General features: G+C 41.8%; 1 protein-coding gene across 2 annotated transcripts in view; it reads left to right on the top strand.

The window, feature by feature from the left end:
• Positions 1-20534, top strand: part of tpst1 (tyrosylprotein sulfotransferase 1) — a 114514-nt gene that overhangs the window by 34979 nt on the left and 59001 nt on the right. For both annotated transcript variants that reach the window (XM_061718652.1, XM_061718651.1), the window contains exon 2: positions 15165-16200. In XM_061718652.1, coding sequence (XP_061574636.1) covers positions 15344-16200 — 857 coding nt within the window. In that variant the 5' untranslated portion in view covers positions 15165-15343. The remainder of the gene's footprint in view (positions 1-15164; positions 16201-20534) is intronic.

The raw sequence follows: 20534 nt of genomic DNA, 5'->3' as shown, positions 1-20534 counted from the left end.
TTAGCTAATTATAGACCAATTTCCAACCTTCCATTTGTGTCTAAAATTCTGGAAAAGGCAGTTTCAAGCCAGTTATGTGACTATTTGTATAGAAATGATCTGTTTGAAGTCTTTCAGTCAGGGTTCAGAATGCATCATAGCACAGAGACAGCACTTGTTCGAGTCACGAATGACCTCCTTATGGCCTCAGATAAGGGGTTAGTGTCCATACTGGTTCTACTGGACCTCAGTGCTGCTTTTGACACTATAGATCATGGCATTTTACTGCACAGGTTAGAGCATGTTGTTGGGATTAAAGGGACAGCTCTATGTTGGTTTAAATCATACCTATCTGACAGGTTCCAGTTTGTTCATGTACATGAGGTTCCTTCAGAACAGTCAAGGGTCTGTTATGGTGTTCCGCAGGGTTCAGTGCTAGGGCCAGTCTTGTTCAGTTTATACATGCAGCCGTTGGGAAGTATAATCCAGAATCACGGCATACACTTTCATTGTTATGCTGATGATACGCAGCTCTATTTGTCTATGAAGCCGGATGAAACAGAACCGTTAGTTAAACTTCAGGCATGTCTTAGGGACATCAAGGACTGGATGTCCAGAAATTTCCTGCTTCTAAATTCAGATAAAACAGAGGTTATCATTCTTGGTCCAGAGCATCTTAGGAAGGGATTAGATGGTGTTGCGATGGCTTCCAGTGCAACTGTGAGAAACCTTGGTGTTGTTTTCGATCAGGATTTGTCGTTTAAACCATATGTCAATCAGGTTTGTAAAATAGCCTTTTTCCATCTCCGTAATATTGCAAAGATTAGGAAAATCCTCTCACAGAGTGATGCAGAAAAACTAGTTCATGCGTTTGTATCTTCTAGACTAGATTACTGTAATGTGTTGTTAGCAGGATGTCCAAGTAATTTGCTGAATAGGCTCCAGCTGATCCAGAATGCAGCAGCACGAGTGCTGACAGGAATTAGCAGGAGAGACCACGTCTCTCCAGTGTTAGCGTCGCTCCATTGGTTACCCGTAAAATTCAGAATCCAATTTAAAATTTTATTACTTGCGTATAAAGCCCAAAACGGCTTAGCTCCGCATTATTTGCAAGACCTGATAGTGCCTTATGTTCCTGTCAGAGCTCTCCGTTCTCAGAGTGCAGGTTTACTCGTAGTTCCTAGAGTGTCAAAATGTAGATTTGGAGGGCGGGCGTTCTGCTATCAGGTGCCACTACTATGGAACCAACTTCCAATCTGGGTTAAGGAGGCTGACACCACCTCCACCTTTAAAACTAAACTTAAAACATTTCTGTTTAGTAAAGCCTATAGTTAGTGTTTAGTAAACCTCTAGCTGGTGTTGGTAAATCTCTAGGTAGTGTAAACTTTAGTGTGTCAGAGTCGCTCCTGTGGTTTCTTGTGCTGGCCCCCCCTTCTCCTCCCTTTTCTCTCTTTTGTCCATGTTGCAGCATCCTTTGCCGGACACCGGAACCTGCAGTGTGGGAGTGAGGGGGGCAGGGTAACGGCCCCTTTTGGGCGGGGGAGAATGTTCGTCCCTCAAGACTCCTCTCCCTGGCCCTGCCCCTTCTCAACCTTTCCCCGACCCTGCACCCCAACCTGGGACTTGCTGATTGGGCCGGAGCTTCGGGGGCTGTGTGCTGGCCTGCGGTCCCCACCCCCGGTCATCCCGTTGCTGCTTCCACCTGCCTGCTGTGCTGTTGCCGTCCCTGACCCACCAGTCTGGCCCTCGGCAGGAGGGTCCCCCCTTATGAGCCTGGTCCTGCTCAAGGTTTCTTCCCTCCTAAAGGGGAGTTTTTCCTTGCCACTGTTTGGCTTAAGGTTTTTCTCCCACTAGGGGAGTTTTTACCTGCCATTGTTTATGTAATAACTGCTCGGGGGTCATGTTCTGGGTATGGGTCTCTGTAAAGCGTCTAGAGACAACTCTGTTGTATTAGACGCTATATAAATAAAATTGAATTGAATTGAATTGAATTTGTAGTTGTCAGTTTCAATAACTGACATTTTGTCTGTCAGTTTTCATGTTTTGCCAGTTCTTTCATTCTTACTATTTACATTCTGTTCAGATTTTCAACTTTCTATAAATCTGGTTCGTGTTAAAAAAAATCTTTCCTTCAAGCTCATTCAAGTGAAAGATTTAATTGCACTAACAGCTCAATTAACTCTAAACCATTGCTTGTTTGACTTGTTTTTACTTGTCAAATGTTGTCTGTTTTGGTCTCAGCTAGCTGTTGCCTGCGGTGCTGTTAGCGCTCAGCGTACTGCTCGCGGTGTTTCCTCTGCAGGGGATTAAACAGATTCATCGTGTTACAGCTGACGTGGCGGTTGCTTGAGCTCGATCACTTACGGAAAATCCAAACCAATTCCATATAATTGAGGTGGAATTTTTTTTTTTTACGACCAACTCTGTTTATGTGCAAATTTTATAAACCCTTATTTTATTCATTATAGAAAATCAAAACTTGAAAGGGAAAATATTTGCTGGTTTTGATTTTGATTGGGTCAAAACGGCTCAAATCTTGGATCATGGACATCTAAAGTCAGGAAAAGTAAGTGGTTCTAGAAACGCACATCTTACAACCAATTAGGTTAACTAGGCCAGTGTCTCCCAACCTGCGGTCCGCGCCCCCCCCTGGGGGGCACCAGAGATCTCTGGCGGTGCGCGGAACTTCGTCTGCTTTGAAGATATGCAGCAAATTATATTTGCGCAAAAATCATAATAACACATCTAATGTAGTACAGTAATCCGTGGTGTTTCACGGGGTTACTGTTAGGACTCAGCCGTGCTGGGTTTTCCTCCGCAGCCCGGCCGGTGCTGGGAGCGCAGAGTCGGCGCGGCGTATGGCCGAGCGGAGCTGCAAGCTGAGCTGCAAGCTGAGCTGCAAGCTGAGCTGCAAGCTGAGCTGCACGCGGCGACGAGCACGAGCCGGGCGCACCGGTGGACAGAGTCGCCCTTTCAGCCTGAACCTGCAGCTCGTCAGCTCATCAGGAGGAGAGCTTAAAGAGCAGGGCTGCCAGTTGTTGGGTGCGGGTTTGTTTTGTAACATTGTAAGTTTGTAACGTTAACTCTGGAGTGTGATGAGGTTTTGCTGGTGGCTGCCTTTTCCCTGTTTATTTTCCAGTTCCTGTGAGGAAGGTTTGTGTTTCCTTTTCAGTTTTTTTTTGTTCCACTCTCTGTGGTTTCCCCGTGGGAGTTCTTTTTGGTTCACAATTAAACCACGCTGTGATTTTTGGCTAAAGATACTTTTGTGTCGTGCGATTGGGTTCAAGGAAAACCAATTCCTAACAGTTACATTCCAAAAAGAACCCGTGATAGGTGAAATCTGCAAAGTAGCAACTTTTTTTTTTATTATACAAGGCTTCAAATTGCAGAGATCAGCCCCACCGCGACCCCATTAATTGAACGGGAGAAAATGAAAAATTATTATGAAAAAAAAAAAAAATTAGGAACAGTAGGCCAAATTGTGACTCACGTTTACGTCATGCAGTGCAGAGACGCCCTGGACGCGTTTGTGCGCAAAGGGGAGCAGAGAGTCAAAAGAATGTCAAAAGGGGACTTGCAACATTTTTTTGCAACATTTATCACTACATACCTGTCTGAGAGCCTTCAGCGCCCTTGGAACAATAAGGGCTCAGTGAACAAACGCACGCAACAGACACAACCAGGGCTTCAGGCTGCTGTCACAAGCATCACACCATCATCCCTCCTCAGAGGTTTGAAGCCCAAGGTGGACATTAGTTCCAGAGGTGTCTTCAGTATTCACATTCATTACTCAGGTAGAAGTATAGATACTAGAGTTCAAAAATACTCCTGTAGAAGTTGAAGTATCAACTCAAGTTTTTACTCAAGTAAAAGTATAAAAGTACTGGTTTCAAAACTACTTAAAGTATAAAAGTAAAAGTAATGTAAGGGGGAAAAAAGCCATTTAAAATGAATGCATCTTAGTATAATGCAAATATATTAAAGAAGCATATATGTGTACTATTGAGCATTAACATGTGTTTCAGAGAGCAGCAGATATGATGACTAGTTGCCTATAAGTATTTTAATGGTGCAAAAAGTCAAACTTCAGAGGCATGTTATCATTTATCCTAACCTTTATTGGAATGTACATCCAAGTTTAGTTGCAGGAATCTGAGGGAACGGATGTAAGAACAAAACTGGACAAGAACATCTGAAACAACCACAACCAAATTCACTCTATCCGGATGGAGCAATTTAACTGGATAGTTTTTATTAAAGGCCCAAATGAAATAGAGCAATGAGGCTGTTTTTAAAATGTAAGGAGTAAAAAGTACAGATAATTGTGTGAAAATGTAAGGAGTAAAAGTAAAAAGTCGTCTGAAAAATAATTACTCCAGTGAAGTATAGATAACCAACATTTCTACTTAAGTAAGGTAACAAAGTATTTGTACTTTGTTACTTGACACCTCTGATTAGTTCATGAATGAACAGAATGACACAGTCATTCATAAGACATTGTTCGGAATAATTTATGAATTTATTTGAATAATTGTTGTTTTTTGTACACTGGTGACAAACACAGGAAATTATTTCATTACTTATTATTATATCACTATTCAACATTTAATCATACTACTACTCTGACAGGTTGTTAAAGGAAAAATGTTTAAAAAAATGTTTGCTCTCTTATTAAGAGACGTGTTTCAGAAATATTTTGATGTCCTTGCAATTATTTTTTGTGCGTATTTTGAAGGTGAGAAAAACAAAGTCATATGTATATATAATTAATGTTCATTTTTTCAATTAAAGATTTGTAACAAATCAATTTACTCGTTTGGTGCTGGTACGTACGGGTCGGGGGGCCCGGCTGGAGTAGGGGGGAACAAGGAAAAAAGGTTGGGAACAGCTGGACTAGGCAACAGGTGGGTGGCAGGGTTGGGTATGGACGCAACTTTGAACACTTTGAAATGGAACGGGAGCAATGTCTACTAACACTATGTTTCTGAATCACAGCAAGAGTAAAAGACACAACGCTGAAGTTAGTTTTTGAATCAGCACAAGGTCAAAGAACTGTTGCACCGCGTTTTACAGGAACGATGCCATTTTGACCAGAACCAGTTCAGAAGCCACAATACTTAAACTGCTAAACTAGGATTAACGTTACTCTGGGACACCATCAATTTCTCTTGATTTGTGAAAATGTTAAATAGTTCAATTTAACAGTGTTTTCATTAGTGTCAATATTTTATTTTTTTGTAAAATCGGATTTAAATTTGTATTACCTTTTTATTTTTTTATCAGTTTAAAGTGTCTTATAGGCTGTTGGATAGTGGTGTTGAAGTAATCTGGTTAAATCTTTAAAAAAAGAATTAGTTTTATTATTATTGTTGTTATTATTATTATTATTAGTCTGCATATTGTATTTAAATTAGAATATGCAAGACTTAACACAAAGATGCCTAGTCTTAGGTATTAAAATCATCCATTAAGTTTTATTGAAAAAAAATCGCAATTGCAATATTGGGGAAAGAAAATCACAATTAGATTATTTTCCAAAATCGTACAGCTCTAATGGAAATGCATTTTCTGAATTTCCACGTCTCTGGCAGCACTAGATGTAACAGAGGTGGTCTAAAGTAATCCAAATCTAGTTTCCAGCTGGTTATGGCCTCATCAGTACGATGTGGTTGTCCTGTAACGCTAGTTAACCATTATACATTACTTAAGGGCTTTGCCTCTGAATGATTATTTGAATGATCATCCGCTGCCTTTATCATCTGGTTATTTTCTCAACGTCAGTAGCGGCAATCGTAATCATTTATCAAAGACTAAAGATGTTCATATTTTCTTTTTTCTGCACAAAAAAGCGCAATGGGAACGCAGCTATTGACACTTGTATGACGGTGTGCTGAAGCAGCGTAGCATCTAAAACCTGCAGGACAGGGTCCCTGAAGACCAGGGACGTGCGGGCATCATGACAAGTAAAAAAATAAATAATTATAACATCAAATGTATATTATTTGTCCATTTGATCTTTATGTATGTAATTTCAAAAAAATGTTATAGTCAAAATCGCTGAATTTGCCTATTTCCTGTTCAAATACGGGGCTGAAACGTGAGGTGAGGCAGCAGCGAGCCGAGCTCTGATTGGACAATCCATCACAAACTGGGCTGATACGTGCGATTGGCCCGTTCTGGTTGCCGTATCTGCATGTCGCCAATATAATGTTTGCAGATACGTTTATTTGACCTGATTTTCCACAGTTTGGCTAATGTCTTTAACCATTAAAGTTTAACGTTTGTTAGTGACATATTACTTATACTACTTACTTATAAAACCGCAGTGAAATAGGAACAGGGTGAGGCAGACAATACTCTATCTCACCTGAAGGGGGCGTACGTGAGCCAACGGGTACAAACACTTTTAATTTCAATCTTATGAAAAAGAGATTAGACTAAGAAAAATACAATAGAATATTTAAAAACAAAATTTTGGTCTCAAATAAAATATTCTTTGTTTTTCTTTTCATGCTTTTTGTTGAGAAATCTGCATTAAATTGATTAAAGTATCAGAATTAAATGTTTTAAAAACAACTGAATATTTCACTAAGGTCAAAATGTAAATCTGTGGTTTTGTACACCAGTCCATACTCTCATTTATGTTGTATGAATTATAGAATTGCGACGGCCAACACATGGAGGGTGTAGAGCAAATGCACGTTTTTTCGTACCTTTACGTATCTGTAATATGTACCGTGTGTGCGCGCGTGCGTTTTTGTGCCCGTGTGTTTTTTTGTGAAGAATGCTGATGAGATATGAAATAACCAGTAGCCAATTGAATAAGCTACCCTTTTCCCTTTTTGGTTTATATGTTTGTAAATCTGACACTAAAGTGCCTCAACAACCATGAACCTCCCCGCACGTCACTGCCTGAAGACCAGGGTTAAGTAACCCTGATCTATAGCACATAATGTGATCCAAAGATTTAGCATGGACCAAGGTCAAAGGTCACTAGCGGATTCCCGTGAACTTCCAGCTCCAAGCAGGATTGCATTAAAGACTTTAGTGATTCTGTAATGGAAATCAAACGCATCCACTAAGCATTGTCTAAGACCACTGATGGCTGAGCTATCCACGAATGCAAGTTAAAGCTGTATTATGCAAAATAAGAAGCCATATGTGAACATAATCCTGAAACGCTTCCGTCCTCTTTGGGCCAAAGCACGTTTGGATCAGCGGACTGGGGTGGAAGGGGAAACGGTGCTGCGGTCAGAGGAAATTTGACATTCTTTTTGGAAATCACAGATGCTGCATCTTCCTGACTAAAGACGACCGTCAAGCTTGTTATCAGCACTTGGTCCAAAAGCCTGAATATCAGAGGATACGGTGGCGCGTTGATTCTTATGGAACGGGCAGTTTGCAGATCTGTGAAGGAAACATCAGTGATGAGAAGTGCATACAGGTTTAAGAGCAACTTCTACTCTCAACCAATGACTACGTTTCCATGCAAGCAAAATTTGGGTTATTGCTAATATTCCGGTTACTGAAACATTCAGAATATTCCGTTTACATGGTAATTAATCATTCGGGATATCTGGATCAAACCAGCGACGCGCGGAGAACGTGATGACGCAATTCCCGTCATTTCCGCTTCTTCTTCCTGTATCCAAATTCAAAACAAATGCTGCTTTGCGCAACATTTCGCTCACCTTCTTGTAAATCTTCTATCCCGGTACTTTCTAGCGTCTACAAATGCAGAAATGTTCATATCCTTCATTACATTTATGAAGTGATTAGTCTCCTCCTGGTCTTGGTTTCTCCGTGTTTATAAGAACTTCCTGGACTCAAAAGGTATTCTGTAAGGCATTTACATGACCGAATATTCGGGTTTTAAAAGGAGTAACCCCTGAATATGTGGATGACTTGCCTGACTTGTGGAAACAGTCTACTATTGTACCTGCTGCAAAATCCAAACATCCTAAATCATTAAATGACTTCAGACCGATATCCTTGACTTCACTAGTTATGAAGTCTTTTGAAAAGCTTATCAAAGCTGAACTGATGAAAGTCACTAATAATTTGATTGACCCATTGCAGTTTGCATACAGGTCCAAAAGGGGGGTCCAGGACGCCACCATAACTTTGCTAAACTACATCTTTAAGCACCTTGAGAGTTCCAATAATCATGCCAGACTGATGTTTGTCGATTTCTCATCCGCCTTCAATTCAATCCAGCCGCATCTATTAATCCAGAGACTGAGAAACAACTTTGGTCTGAAAGACAGTATTGTTGGCTGGATCTTAGACTTTCTGACTTGTAGAACGCAAAGAGTCAGAGTAAATGGGCAGCTCTCTGACTTATCCGTAACATCTACTGGCTCACCTCAAGGATGCGTCCTTTCTCCTCTGTTATACATACTGTATACAAATGACTCCTGTAGCACTTTTGAAAACTGTCACATACTGAAGTTCGCAGATGACACTGTTATAGTAAGCCTGCTGAAAAGTACTGAGACTTCACATGGTCCTGTGTTTGAATACTTTTTAAAATGGTGCGAGGAATCTTTTTTATCTTTGAATATTTTTAAGACGAAGGATATGTGTATCGATTTCAGACGTGTGCAGCCCTCTCCTGTAAGAAAAGTGATTGAGGGTGAAGAAGTTGAAATAGTTGAGTCTTACAAATATTTAGGCACTATTATTGACAACAAACTGTCATTTGGGAAAAATTCAGACTCGCTATATAAGAAAAGCCAGCAGCGCCTTTTCTGTCTCCGAAAACTTTCCAAATACCAGGTCGATTCTTCCCTGATGTCTATGTTTTATCGTTCTTTCATCAAATCTGTCATCACTTTTTCTTTCATTTGTTGGTTTCAATCTTTAAAAGTCAAAGACAGAAACTTGCTCAATAAGGTTGTCAGTCTAAGCAGTAAAATCATCGGGTCGGCTCAACAAACTTTACAAGAACTTTATAACAAACAGCTGATCAAGAAGGCAAACTCCGTATTGTCTGATTGCTCACATCCCTTACATCAACAGTTTCAGTTTCTACCATCAGGTACACTGCTTAGACTCCCTTTTGCAAAGACAAACCGATATAAACACTCCTTTGTTCCTCCGCTATTGTACTTTTAAGGAAGGAAAAGGTAGTGGGTGAAAAGGTAGTGGGATGGAAAAGGTAGTGGGGGAAGCTTAGGTCTATACTACTATTGTAATTTATTATGTATATTTTATGTATATTTACCCATTGTGTGCTTCTCTTGTCGCGAAACTAATCGCCCCCTTGGGGACAAATAAAGTCATTGATTGATTGATTGATTGATTTGATATGAGCAAATTCTGGTTATTCAAAGGGGTTATTGGTGTTTACATGGCCGTGCAAATTCGTGTTTTAAAAGGGTTATTGACTGCATGTAAGTTTACGCAGTCAATGTCTCTTTCAGCGAAGGCCTCATATCTTTCAGCAACACGATGCGAAACCTCTCAACATCCCTAACATCCGCATGGCTTTATAGTAGAAGAACCAGGGTGCTGAACCGGCACGCCTGTAGTCCAGACCTGTCACTAATTGAAAACATTTGGTGCCCCAGAAAGAGGAAACGGGACAGAGAAACCCTGGCCTGCTGAGCACCCCCAGGAATGGAACAACATTCCTGGTTAAAACTCCAGCATCTGGACTTCACAGTTGCCAAATGTAATATTTTATGTTGTTAAATATCCAACTTTGGATAATTTTTTTTTGTTAGGTGTTTTACTAACATCAAATTCAAATTGAACTCTTATGTTTTTCATGAAATGATTACTTTGAACATTCCATATTTCTGTCTTCTGTTGTATGTGTTTATGTGATATACAAATAATTGCTATCAGCTAGGGCTGGGCGATATATCGAGGATAGCCGATGTATCTCGGCTTCTACTCTGTGCGATTTACAAAATGACTCTATCGTGCATATTCGAGTATAGATTTTCACGCATTTTGCTTTTAGTCGCGGGCATTAAATGACAGACTTTTCTCGCTCTCTCGTCTCGTCTCTCCTTCTCTGAGACATAAAACAAGCGTACCCAGTCACATACGTCAGTCACGTGCTGTCGTGTGTGCATTATCATTGGCCCCGACCAGCTGCAGGTGTCGGCGACCGCCGGTCACTTCCACCCCGCTTTAACTTTACTTTAACTTTCCTAAACTCGGCCTGTTTGCGCCGTGAGCTCATCTGCGCGGTTGCTACGCGCGGCGGACTCTTTTCAAAGCTAACCGGCTTAGTAAAGACGGGAGGGGATGTTTTCTCCTCGCACGACGTGAACGGCTGTCTAGAGCCGAGGAGCCGCTTAGCGCGACACGCGCAGCCGAGCCTTTAGGCGGATTTATGGTCCCGCGTTACACCAACGCAGAGCCTACGGCGTAAGTGCGCGTCGCCGTAGACTTTTCTCTTCCAGAGCTGAGAAACATCACCTAGTGCTGCTTAAATGTGGCCACATGAAATCAATCACTATCATCCAAACAAAGTCAAACAAGACTATATGACGTCATATTTCTAACAATAAGTGAAAGTGATGCAAAGTAAAGGAGGAGAGGATGAAACATTGCAGTCCCTGCACCTACAATTTAATATAAAGGTGCTCTAAGGGCCCTCCTGCTCAGAGCAGCTAATCCTGGTAAAACCAGGTGAAACCTGGTCATCCTGGTAAAACCAGGACCAGAACATGTTCTTAGCAGACGTTCTTCAGACGGGGATTCGGAGAGATGCAACGTGCACTTTCTATTTTGAAATGACACTTTTTATGTTTGTGCCACTCACTGCTTAGTAACTGTTTAATAAATACAGTTTTGGTAAATTTGACTTATTCCCCCTTTTTGCATGAAAGCTTAACATTAGCATATATTAATGCAGTATGAACAAGAATGTTTTAATTTAGACATATAGAATCATCATACTGGTGTGATTGTATGCATCAAAGTGTTATTTCAAGGCTAAGGCAAAATATCGAGATATATATCGTGTATCGTGACATGGCCTAAAAATATCGAGATATTAATAAAAGGCCATATCGCCCAGCCCTACTATCAGCTTTTGTTTACATTTTACACAGCGTTGAAAATTATTTGGTATTGAATGTAAAGAACTTGCGTTAACTACTTATTGCTGTTTTCTATATTTTTCATTTATGTTAATCCATGTCTGATTTATCCATGTGATTTCCATAACATTCATTGTAGTTCTCGCCCAACACTACTTGCTCTGCCAGCCAACTTAACTAAGGAGGGTGAGCCTCCAACAAATGAGATGTAGTGAACCTAGGGCTGGGCGATATGGCAAAAAAAGTGATCACGATTTTTTTTCCCATATTGAATGATCTCGATTTTTAATCACGATTTTTTTAAATCAGAAGATCCCCCCTCCCTTCTGGAATAAAATAGAAAGAAACCAGAGATTAGTTTTTTTTTATTAACAAATAAAGCAAATAGCATGTTTTAACAAGAATCCAGAATGCTACCAGTGGTACCCACCGAAAAAACTAGGGATGCACCGAAATGAAAATTTGAGGCCGAAACTGAAGCGGAATAAAATTTAAAGACTTGGCTGAATACTGAGTACTGAATAGCCTACGGAATGCGGTTGTTCACAGTTTTTCATTTATTTTGCAATTTTTTTCACAATTGCATAGATAAAATTGCAATGACATTATTAAAAACAAAAACAGTAAACTAATATGATTTGAGCCACTGTCAAGCAGCTGGCGATGCTGTTGCTTAAATTGACCAACAGGTGGCTCTCTAACATCACAGTTTGTGTACTGTGCGTGACTCTGACGCTGGTTGGTAATTAAGGAGTTAAAACTCACTCGCCACTTACAGGACTCAGTAGCCAGCAGAAACGGCAGTTTTATTACATTTATTAACTGTAGTACCGCTATTATGAGAGGTTATTTCTCACAGTATTAGCCTAAAGGGACTTAAGGCTGATTTATGGTCCTGCGTTACACCAACGCAGAGCCTACGGCGTCATCATGCTGAGCTCTGCTTGTTGCCTCCGCGCTCCGACACATTCACTCCGCTGAGCGCGCACACACGCACGCACACACCCATACACCCATGTCGGGGCCGCGGAGTTTCTGAAGTCGGCGGTGATCAGAGTAATTTGTGGTACAAGCAGAGCGAATCACAACTTTAATGAGTGCGGTTCGAATACACAATACATCCATCACGAAGGGCATTTTGTGAATCCATCACACCCTCCTCCTGTACGCTCGGAAGAAGTTGTCCGGCGAAATAAATAAATAAATAACCGCTAACCGTGAGTCCCGGTCGGCTCGAAGCTAAGCTAACGCTAGCCTGCGGTTGTTGTCTTGTAGTTTTATTCTCTCTGGTCACGCTTGCTCCCACCGGTGCAGGGGAGGCAGATGTGACTACTTTACTGCCTATGGTCATGCAACTTGCTGCGGCATGTCATGCATGATCAATTAATGCAGACAGCGCGGTGCCAGGAAAGCGGGTTGTGATTGGTTGTCGTGCACTTTGCAGCATGTTTTGCACGTGATCGAGAAAGTAGACCCACAGCTGATCACCGTGATCGAACTTAATTTGATCGCGATCACAAATCGAGATCGTATAATCGCCCAGCCCTAAGTGAACCTGTAGCTTTTAGTCGCCAACAAATGAGCTGTCAAGCTGTCAATCACCCACTGATATCTGTTGGATTCATGTGCAAGCCACAACGCCCACTACACCAGTGTTTCACAACCCTGGTCCTCGAGGCTACACTGTCCTGCATGTTTTCGATGTTTCCCTGCTTCAGCAGTAGGCATGGGACGATAGGAAAATTTCATATCACGATATTAGTGGACAAAAATATCACGATTACGATATTATCACGATATTAGCGTGTCGCTTATAAAATTCTTAAAATGCAAGGAAAAACACTAACCGTGGATCCACTGGTTCCTTCAGAACATTTATTCTCAAATCATTCTCAACACAGTGACACTTGAGGCAGAGAACAAATAGTGTACTGTAAATGTTATGCATTACAAAGTGTAAACTATAGTACCGGTACTTATTTGAACTTTCTTTTTTTGTAAGAAAATACTTCCCTGAGAGTCGAAAGAAATAAGTGACAAATAGAAATAAAGTGACAAAGTAGAGCCAAATGCACACCGATTGTATTACTCTCTGAAACTTTAACAGTGGCTGCCTGCTACTTAGTACGGCTCTCTGGAAAAATAATAAAATAAAGGCACTGCTCTGTAGTATACAAAACAAAAGCTGCATGGCCAACACAAAGATTGATTGAAAATAAAGTGCCACAGTAGTCAAATGCACACGGATTGTACTACTCTCTGAAAAAATATTAAATAAATAATAATAATAAATAATATTAATAAAATACATGAAAAAAATAACACTGGCTTCTACCTGGCTGGTAGCCTTGTGTGACCAAAAAAAAAATAATTTGGGGATAATTACAGTACCCCACAATAACGTTATCGCGGCCGAATCAAGGAAGTTACGTCTACCGGAAGTTACGTCTACCGGAAGAAAAACAAACTTAGCCACTACAACTTTGAAAAGCTCACAATTTTTATGTTACCTGTTTCCATCTGTTCTTTCAATTATTTCCAGGTCCTCCAAGTTATTTATTAGATAAATGGTCTCTGCTCTTGACCAGCGTTTACTGCGTGCTGCCATCTTTAAACTTTGTTTGGAAAACCAGCCCAACGTGGAATATAAACGTCATGGAGACAGACGGGCGAGGGAACGAGCAGAAAGAAAGACTGGAATTAATTTAAAGAGGAATGAGTGAATACATGATCGTGGAATTATTCTATTCAGATTTAAAATCGGAATAAACCAGCCCCTTACTTCGGAATTAAGTTTAATTTGGAATGGCCATTTTCATTCAGAATTAGGTGTTTACATGGTCATTTTTACTAATTTTAAATCGGATTTAATTTTAATTCTGAATTAAAGAGGAATTCCCATGTAAACGTACTCAATGAACAAGTGAGACAGAGTTCATTTTGATTTTGTGGTGACATCTTCATTTTCATAATTAGGGCCTGAGCACTGACGGTGCGAAGGCCCTATTGTATCTGTAGGATTTTTTTTTTCTTGTTTTTTTATTTTTTATTTTCTGACGAAATGAGGGCCTTTTTTCCCCCTAAACGTGCCCCAAAAGTCACCAAATTTTGCACACAAGCCAGGCCTGGCGAAAAATTGGATATTTAATGGTTTGCATTAATGGGCGTGGCCTAACGGCTCAACAGCGCCTCCTAGAAAACTTTGTGCCTCAAGCCCCACAATACGGTTTGACGTACATGAACGAAAATCGGTACACACCTGTATCATGTCGCAACTTAAAGAAAAGTCTCCTGGCCCCATGGCCGAAACCCAACAGGAAGTTGGCCATTTTGAATTAATCGTGTAATTTTGGCGCAAGTTATGCCATTTCTTCGGCAGTTAACGCGGCCCGAACCGTAACGTGCACCCAGGTGTGTTATACATTAAAATGTGTCTCCATCCTGCGACAACGCGCATTACTTTTCTCAGTCAAAAGCGTTACCGTGGTGACGATAGACGCCAAAAAGCGCGCCCATCCTTCATCTGATTGGTCCATATTTGTTAGTTCCTACTTTCTGCTATAACTTTTGAATGGTTTGATATAGAGAATGGTGGGTGGTGTCATTGGACTCGGTATTGAGTACTTGATCTTCATTGGCCTGAATAAGCCCCGCCCCTTCTTCTGATTGGTCGATATCTGATAGTTCCTAGTACTTTCTGCCATAACTTTTGAATGGTTTGATATACAGAGTCGTGGGTGGTGTCATCCCCTAAATGTCCAGGACTGAAGAATCTACATCCAAGTCATACAAGCTTCCACTGCAGCCTGAACGTGCACAAGGGTGCGAGGGCCCGTTCATTGCTGCTTGCAGCTTTAATTGTGTTTAAAACTGTTTTCTCAGTAATAATGGCCTGAGATCAAATGGCCTGTCATAGAAACAGATGTGGTAATCACTCATGGTGAATAATTTGCTCGTGGTCTGCTCTGCGATGCTTTGATGCGCAAACATTAATTTCAGTTCTCTCATCATTTTTGAATCTGAAACATAAAATGTAATCCTTGATTAGAATCATTGTTAAAATGTATCATTGTTTACCTTTCATTATTAGAACTAACTTTGGGATTTTGTTTGGTTTTCCTCCAGACCTCATGGAGCTGGGAACTCGACGTCTGCTGTGCACCAGGGAGCTTGATCCATGCTTGGTTCCCAGCAAACAATCATAAAGGTTGGGGGCCTCGTTTACCCTTCGGTCCATTTTACCTGTCACTCCCCCTACATTGCCCCTGTGGTGATATTGTCCTACCCTGTTTGTGGCCTTCAACATGATTGGCAAGCTGAAACAGAACTTGTTGGTGGCATGTCTGGTCATCAGCTCTGTCACAGTCTTCTACCTTGGTCGTCATGCCATGGAATGCCATCATCGCATTGAGGAGCGCGGCCAGCAGGGGAGAGTCCTGCCTTTGTCTGCGCTGGGAGGCAGCATGCGGACCACCTTACGGACAGGCCAGAATCTCAGCATGCCTTTTGTTTATAACAAAGACATGCCCCTCATCTTCATTGGTGGAGTGCCTCGAAGTGGGACCACACTAATGCGAGCAATGTTGGATGCCCACCCAGAGGTGCGTTGTGGAGAAGAAACCCGCGTCATTCCACGTATCCTGGCCATGAAGCAAATGTGGAGCCGTTCAGGCCGGGAGAAAATGCGCCTGGATGAGGCCGGTGTGACCGACGAGGTGCTGGACGCTGCCATGCAGGCCTTCCTGCTGGAAATCATCGTCAAACATGGCGAGCCTGCCAACTTTCTTTGCAATAAGGACCCTTTTGCACTTAAGTCGCTTTCCTACCTGGCCAAGATTTTTCCCCGTGCCAAGTTTCTGCTCATGATTCGGGATGGGCGTGCTTCAGTGCACTCCATGATCTCACGGAAAGTGACCATTGCAGGCTTTGACCTGGGCAGCTACCGGGACTGCCTGACCAAGTGGAATCGAGCTATTGAGACCATGTACAATCAGTGCCTGGAGGCAGCGGACAAATGCCTACCTGTGCATTATGAACAGCTGGTCCTCCATCCTGAAAAATGGATGCGTACACTGCTGAAATTCCTTGACGTTCCTTGGAATGATGCTGTTCTCCATCATGAGGATCTCATTGGGAAAGCCGGGGGAGTTTCCCTCTCAAAGTAAGTAATGCAGACAGTTTAATATTTTTCTACCTCAGATCCCACCAAATTGAAATTTAGTGCAATGTTTATACTCTATAGAGGGAATGGGCATGACGTCACAGATGAGACTTCACAGCGGGTTACGGCCACTGAGTGTCGGGAAAGACTGAGTGTCGGGAAAGACTGAGTGTCGGGAAAGACTGAGTGTCGGGAAAGACTGAGTGTCGGGAAAGACTGAGTGTCGGGAAAGACTGAGTGTCGGGAAAGACTGAGTGTCGGGAAAGACTGAGTGTCGGGAAAGACTGAGTGTCGGGAAAGACTGAGTGTCGGGAAAGACTGAGTGTCGGGAAAGACTGAGTGTCGGGAAAGACTGAGTGTCGGGAAAGACTGAGTGTCGGGAAAGACTGAGTGTCGGGAAAGACTGAGTGTCGGGAAAGACTGAGTGTCGGGAAAGACTGAGTGTCGGGAAAGACTGAGTGTCGGGAAAGACTGAGTGTCGGGAAAGACTGAGTGTCGGGAAAGACTGAGTGTCGGGAAAGACTGAGTGTCGGGAAAGACTGAGTGTCGGGAAAGACTGAGTGTCGGGAAAGACTGAGCGTCGGGAAAGACTGAGCGTCGGGAAAGACTGAGCGTCGGGAAAGACTGAGCGTCGGGAAAGACTGAGCGTCGGGAAAGACTGAGCGTCGGGAAAGACTGAGCGTCGGGAAAGACTGAGCGTCGGGAAAGACTGAGCGTCGGAAGGCGTAAACTTTCAGTTTGAGCAACTGGAAAACATCTAAAATGGGAAAGAGCTGTTGTGCGATCGACTGTACTCATAGATTTAGCAAGAAATCAGAGTTATCGTTTTACAGACTGCCGAAAAATAAGATTAAGAGAGACAAATGGATCGCTGCAATTCACAGAAACAACTGGATTCCAGGCACCGAAACGTGGATTTGCGGTTCCCATTTTGTATCAGGTAATGTTGGATTTTTGGACACGAACTTTATGATTTGACCGTTTAACGTTAGCTACCCCATCACTTTAATTTCTACAACAAATCCTGCCTTGAAGTCGGACCAAGCATCAAGACTTTTGTAAGCCTTCAAGCTTTGCTTCGTGTATTTCCCCAGCGTAGAAATTAAGTACATATAAATATCAGGAAACTGGATTCGTGGCCAAATATTAATGTCCATGGACCACTGGTTCTTGGTAACTGTACCAAATATTAATGTCCATGGACCACTGGTTCTTGGGGTAACTGTACCAAATATTAATGTCCATGGACCACTGATTCTTGGTAACTGTACCAAATATTAATGTCCTTGAACCACTGGTTCTTGGGGTAACTGTACGGGTCACTGTCAAGTCCAACTGCCTTTAATTTAAGCCGATAATCAGCTGTTATCCCTTCTTCTCCACTAGTTGCAGCTTTTTTTGCCCCTCAGTGCAGTAAGGGGGCTGGTCCAGTGGGGAAGTGACGCCGATGCAGACCCTCTATACTTGAAAAGGAAAACTCGTCTTTGTTTGTGTCCTAATTTCGTTTGTTTATAAGCCTGGGGGAGATAGATGTATTTGGCCTTCTGGTGTGAACTGTCTTGAGGTTACTCTGCAGCGTCTGTATGGGGGTTACGGTCCGGCCTCTGACTGAGGCTTCTCCATGTTTAGCAGGGCTGTAACAGCGGCAACAGTAGCACAGACTGTGACGTGCCACTGGCTGGGGAGTTATACATGGTCTTTATCAAGGGATTTTTCTAACTAAAAATGAAAATGACTCTTTGGTACAATGTGTGCATCGTTTGTGCTAAGATGACGAGTGGTAGTGGCAAACATGTGGAGCAAGGGGAACTTAAAAATATCTTTGGAAATATGGAAACACTGAGCTGTGGACGATGATCCACATTGATTTAAAAATCAATATGCCGGTCTTAAAGGGTTAATGGGTTTGGCTCCTTGCTTTAAGTCTTTTTTCTTATAATTGAAAAATAGAAAGCAAATGTATTTGTGTTTCCTTCTGTTTGTGTAACTTGACCGATCTGCAGCTCCGCAAGCTATGTGATCCTTTGCACCCTTAACTCTAATTGTGTTAGTAATAGTATTGTACTAATGCTGCATCACCAAACTTCTACTAAGCATGAGCTGGTGGACAGCCGTTCTGACTAGAGCTGGGTATCATCACTGACCTCCCGATACGATTCCGATACACTAGGTCCCAAGACGATACGATTTCCGATACGATTCGATACGATATCGATATTCTGGTTACAATAAGGGAATAACATGATCCTTCGACGCGCCGTGTCCGGCCAGAGAAACCCCACCCTGCCTGGTGAAAAGAAGCAGCCTGCTCACTCCTCAAGTAAGGAGGAGACTTGAGCTCAGTGCAGGGCCTCCCGGGGTTGGTAGATGGAGCAATGCCCAGGACTGACTTAGGTAGGAGCACTGGGTGATAAAATGGGGGAAAAAATCGGGATTAAAAAAAAATATATATTATTATTTTTTTTTATTTTTTATTTTTTTTAAATCGATACTTGGATTTATGTATCGATAATCGTTCCTACACATGCATATCGATAAAATATCGATATATCGATATTTTTAACCCACCCCTAGTTCTGACGTTATCCTACTTTTGATAAACTTGAAAGTTCATTCCCAATTCCAAGTCAAGAAATTCCTGATGTGTCAAAATGAGCTCAAATCATGATAGCCCCTCCCCCATGCTTCACTGGTGGGTGGATGTTTTCATGTCAGAAAGCAGTGCCTTTTTTAATTTTTAGACCATAAATAGTGCTGAGTATTCTTCCCGGACAACAGCTTTTGTTTCATCAACCAACAAAACAATCCATAAGTGGTGCAGATTGCTGAGAGTGTGTTGTACAAACTCTCATGATGATCCTTCCTACGTCCGGCCGGAGAAGCGGTAAAAAAAGAAGTGGGCCGAGCACCGGGTGTTTAAAAATGGGAAAAAATCGTTGATAAAAATAAAACCTGCATATATCCATTCAGAATGTTTGCCTCTGAGAGCCCATTGATTTTACTATAACCATAACTCCAGTTTCTCTAAAGTCAAGTTGTTCCATTTTTGTTCAGGAATGGTCAAATTTTCATCATGACTATCTGCCAACGCTTGAGATTATATAGCCAATTAACCAGTTGACACATCTCTGGCCCGTTGTTGAATTATGATTGTACTTCCTGTTTTATTTGACAGCTTTCACTTCAAAAGGCATTTACTAAATGTTTAAATAAAGTTTAAATTTAATTTGTGCTTAATTTGTTTATTTTTAACTTATATTTTTTAATCATGTCGAGAGTTTACAACAAAATCACCCCAGAATTTTGTTTAAAAAAAAAAAAGTATAAATTGTTCATTCTAAAAATCAGCAACAGTGTCAGGAATGGTAAAATCCCTTACTAGTTGATCTCTAGCCTTTATCATGCACATTTGGTGCATGTTTGTAGTGTGGAAGTCTTTGCAGATGAATATTACAAAGGTAAGGAAGTGTCAGGCTGCTAGGAGAAAAAGGGACAGGTTGTTTTTTTTTGTATTTTATAACACTATGTTTACATGCTGTTTATTGAAGCTAGGGGAATAGCTGGAGTATTTTTTTGCCCTAATACACATGCATGCAAGATAATCTATTTCAGTGTTTCCCCTACCATTATATAGGCCTGGCAGGGCCGCCAGGCCAACGAGACCCCCCGCCAGGCCTAAAAAAAAAAAATCAATGATCATTTACGTTTAGGAGTCTCTGCAGCTGTTCTGCAACGGGAGTCAACCTGCTTCGTTGCCTAGTAACGCTGATGAGAGCGCGGGCAAATTATTATATATTATGGGATGTATAGAGTTTGTAACTAGCCAAAAAAAAAGAAAAAATATCGCAGGCGACAACATGATATAAAGAAATGTTTCTGCAGGTCCGTGTGTTTGTGTTTGCATGAGACGCTGCAGGGAAGCATGAAGGAAAACACAGCCCGACGACACACCAGGCGTCCGCGGGGTCCTAGTGCCAGCCATGTATGAGCGTCTAGGCTTGTACGTGCGCGTCGCCGCGTACCCTACGCCGTAGGCTCTGCGTTGGTGTACCGCGGACCATAAATCAGCCTTTACCGTCGCTGACACCGGCCCGACTGGTGACCCAGTAAAAAAACAACGCATTTAAACATCTGGCTGGGATCCCAAATGGCTTAATAACCATAAATACAGCCCTTGGTTGTACCACACTCCCCATGGTACATTTCCAATTTGTTGTTTAGCTTACATTTTTGTTCTGATTGAGCTTCTTTTTTTGGTAAGCAATGATGATGAAAATAACACAGACAATAGATTGTCTTTCCAGTAGAAGAACCACTAAAGGTTCATTTTTTCC

The sequence above is a fragment of the Cololabis saira genome, chromosome 4, assembly GCF_033807715.1.
Source record: "Cololabis saira isolate AMF1-May2022 chromosome 4, fColSai1.1, whole genome shotgun sequence".
Classification (NCBI taxonomy): domain Eukaryota; kingdom Metazoa; phylum Chordata; class Actinopteri; order Beloniformes; family Belonidae; genus Cololabis; species Cololabis saira.
Note: the sequence above shows the minus strand (reverse complement) of the source record. Positions and strands in the feature narration are given on the sequence as shown.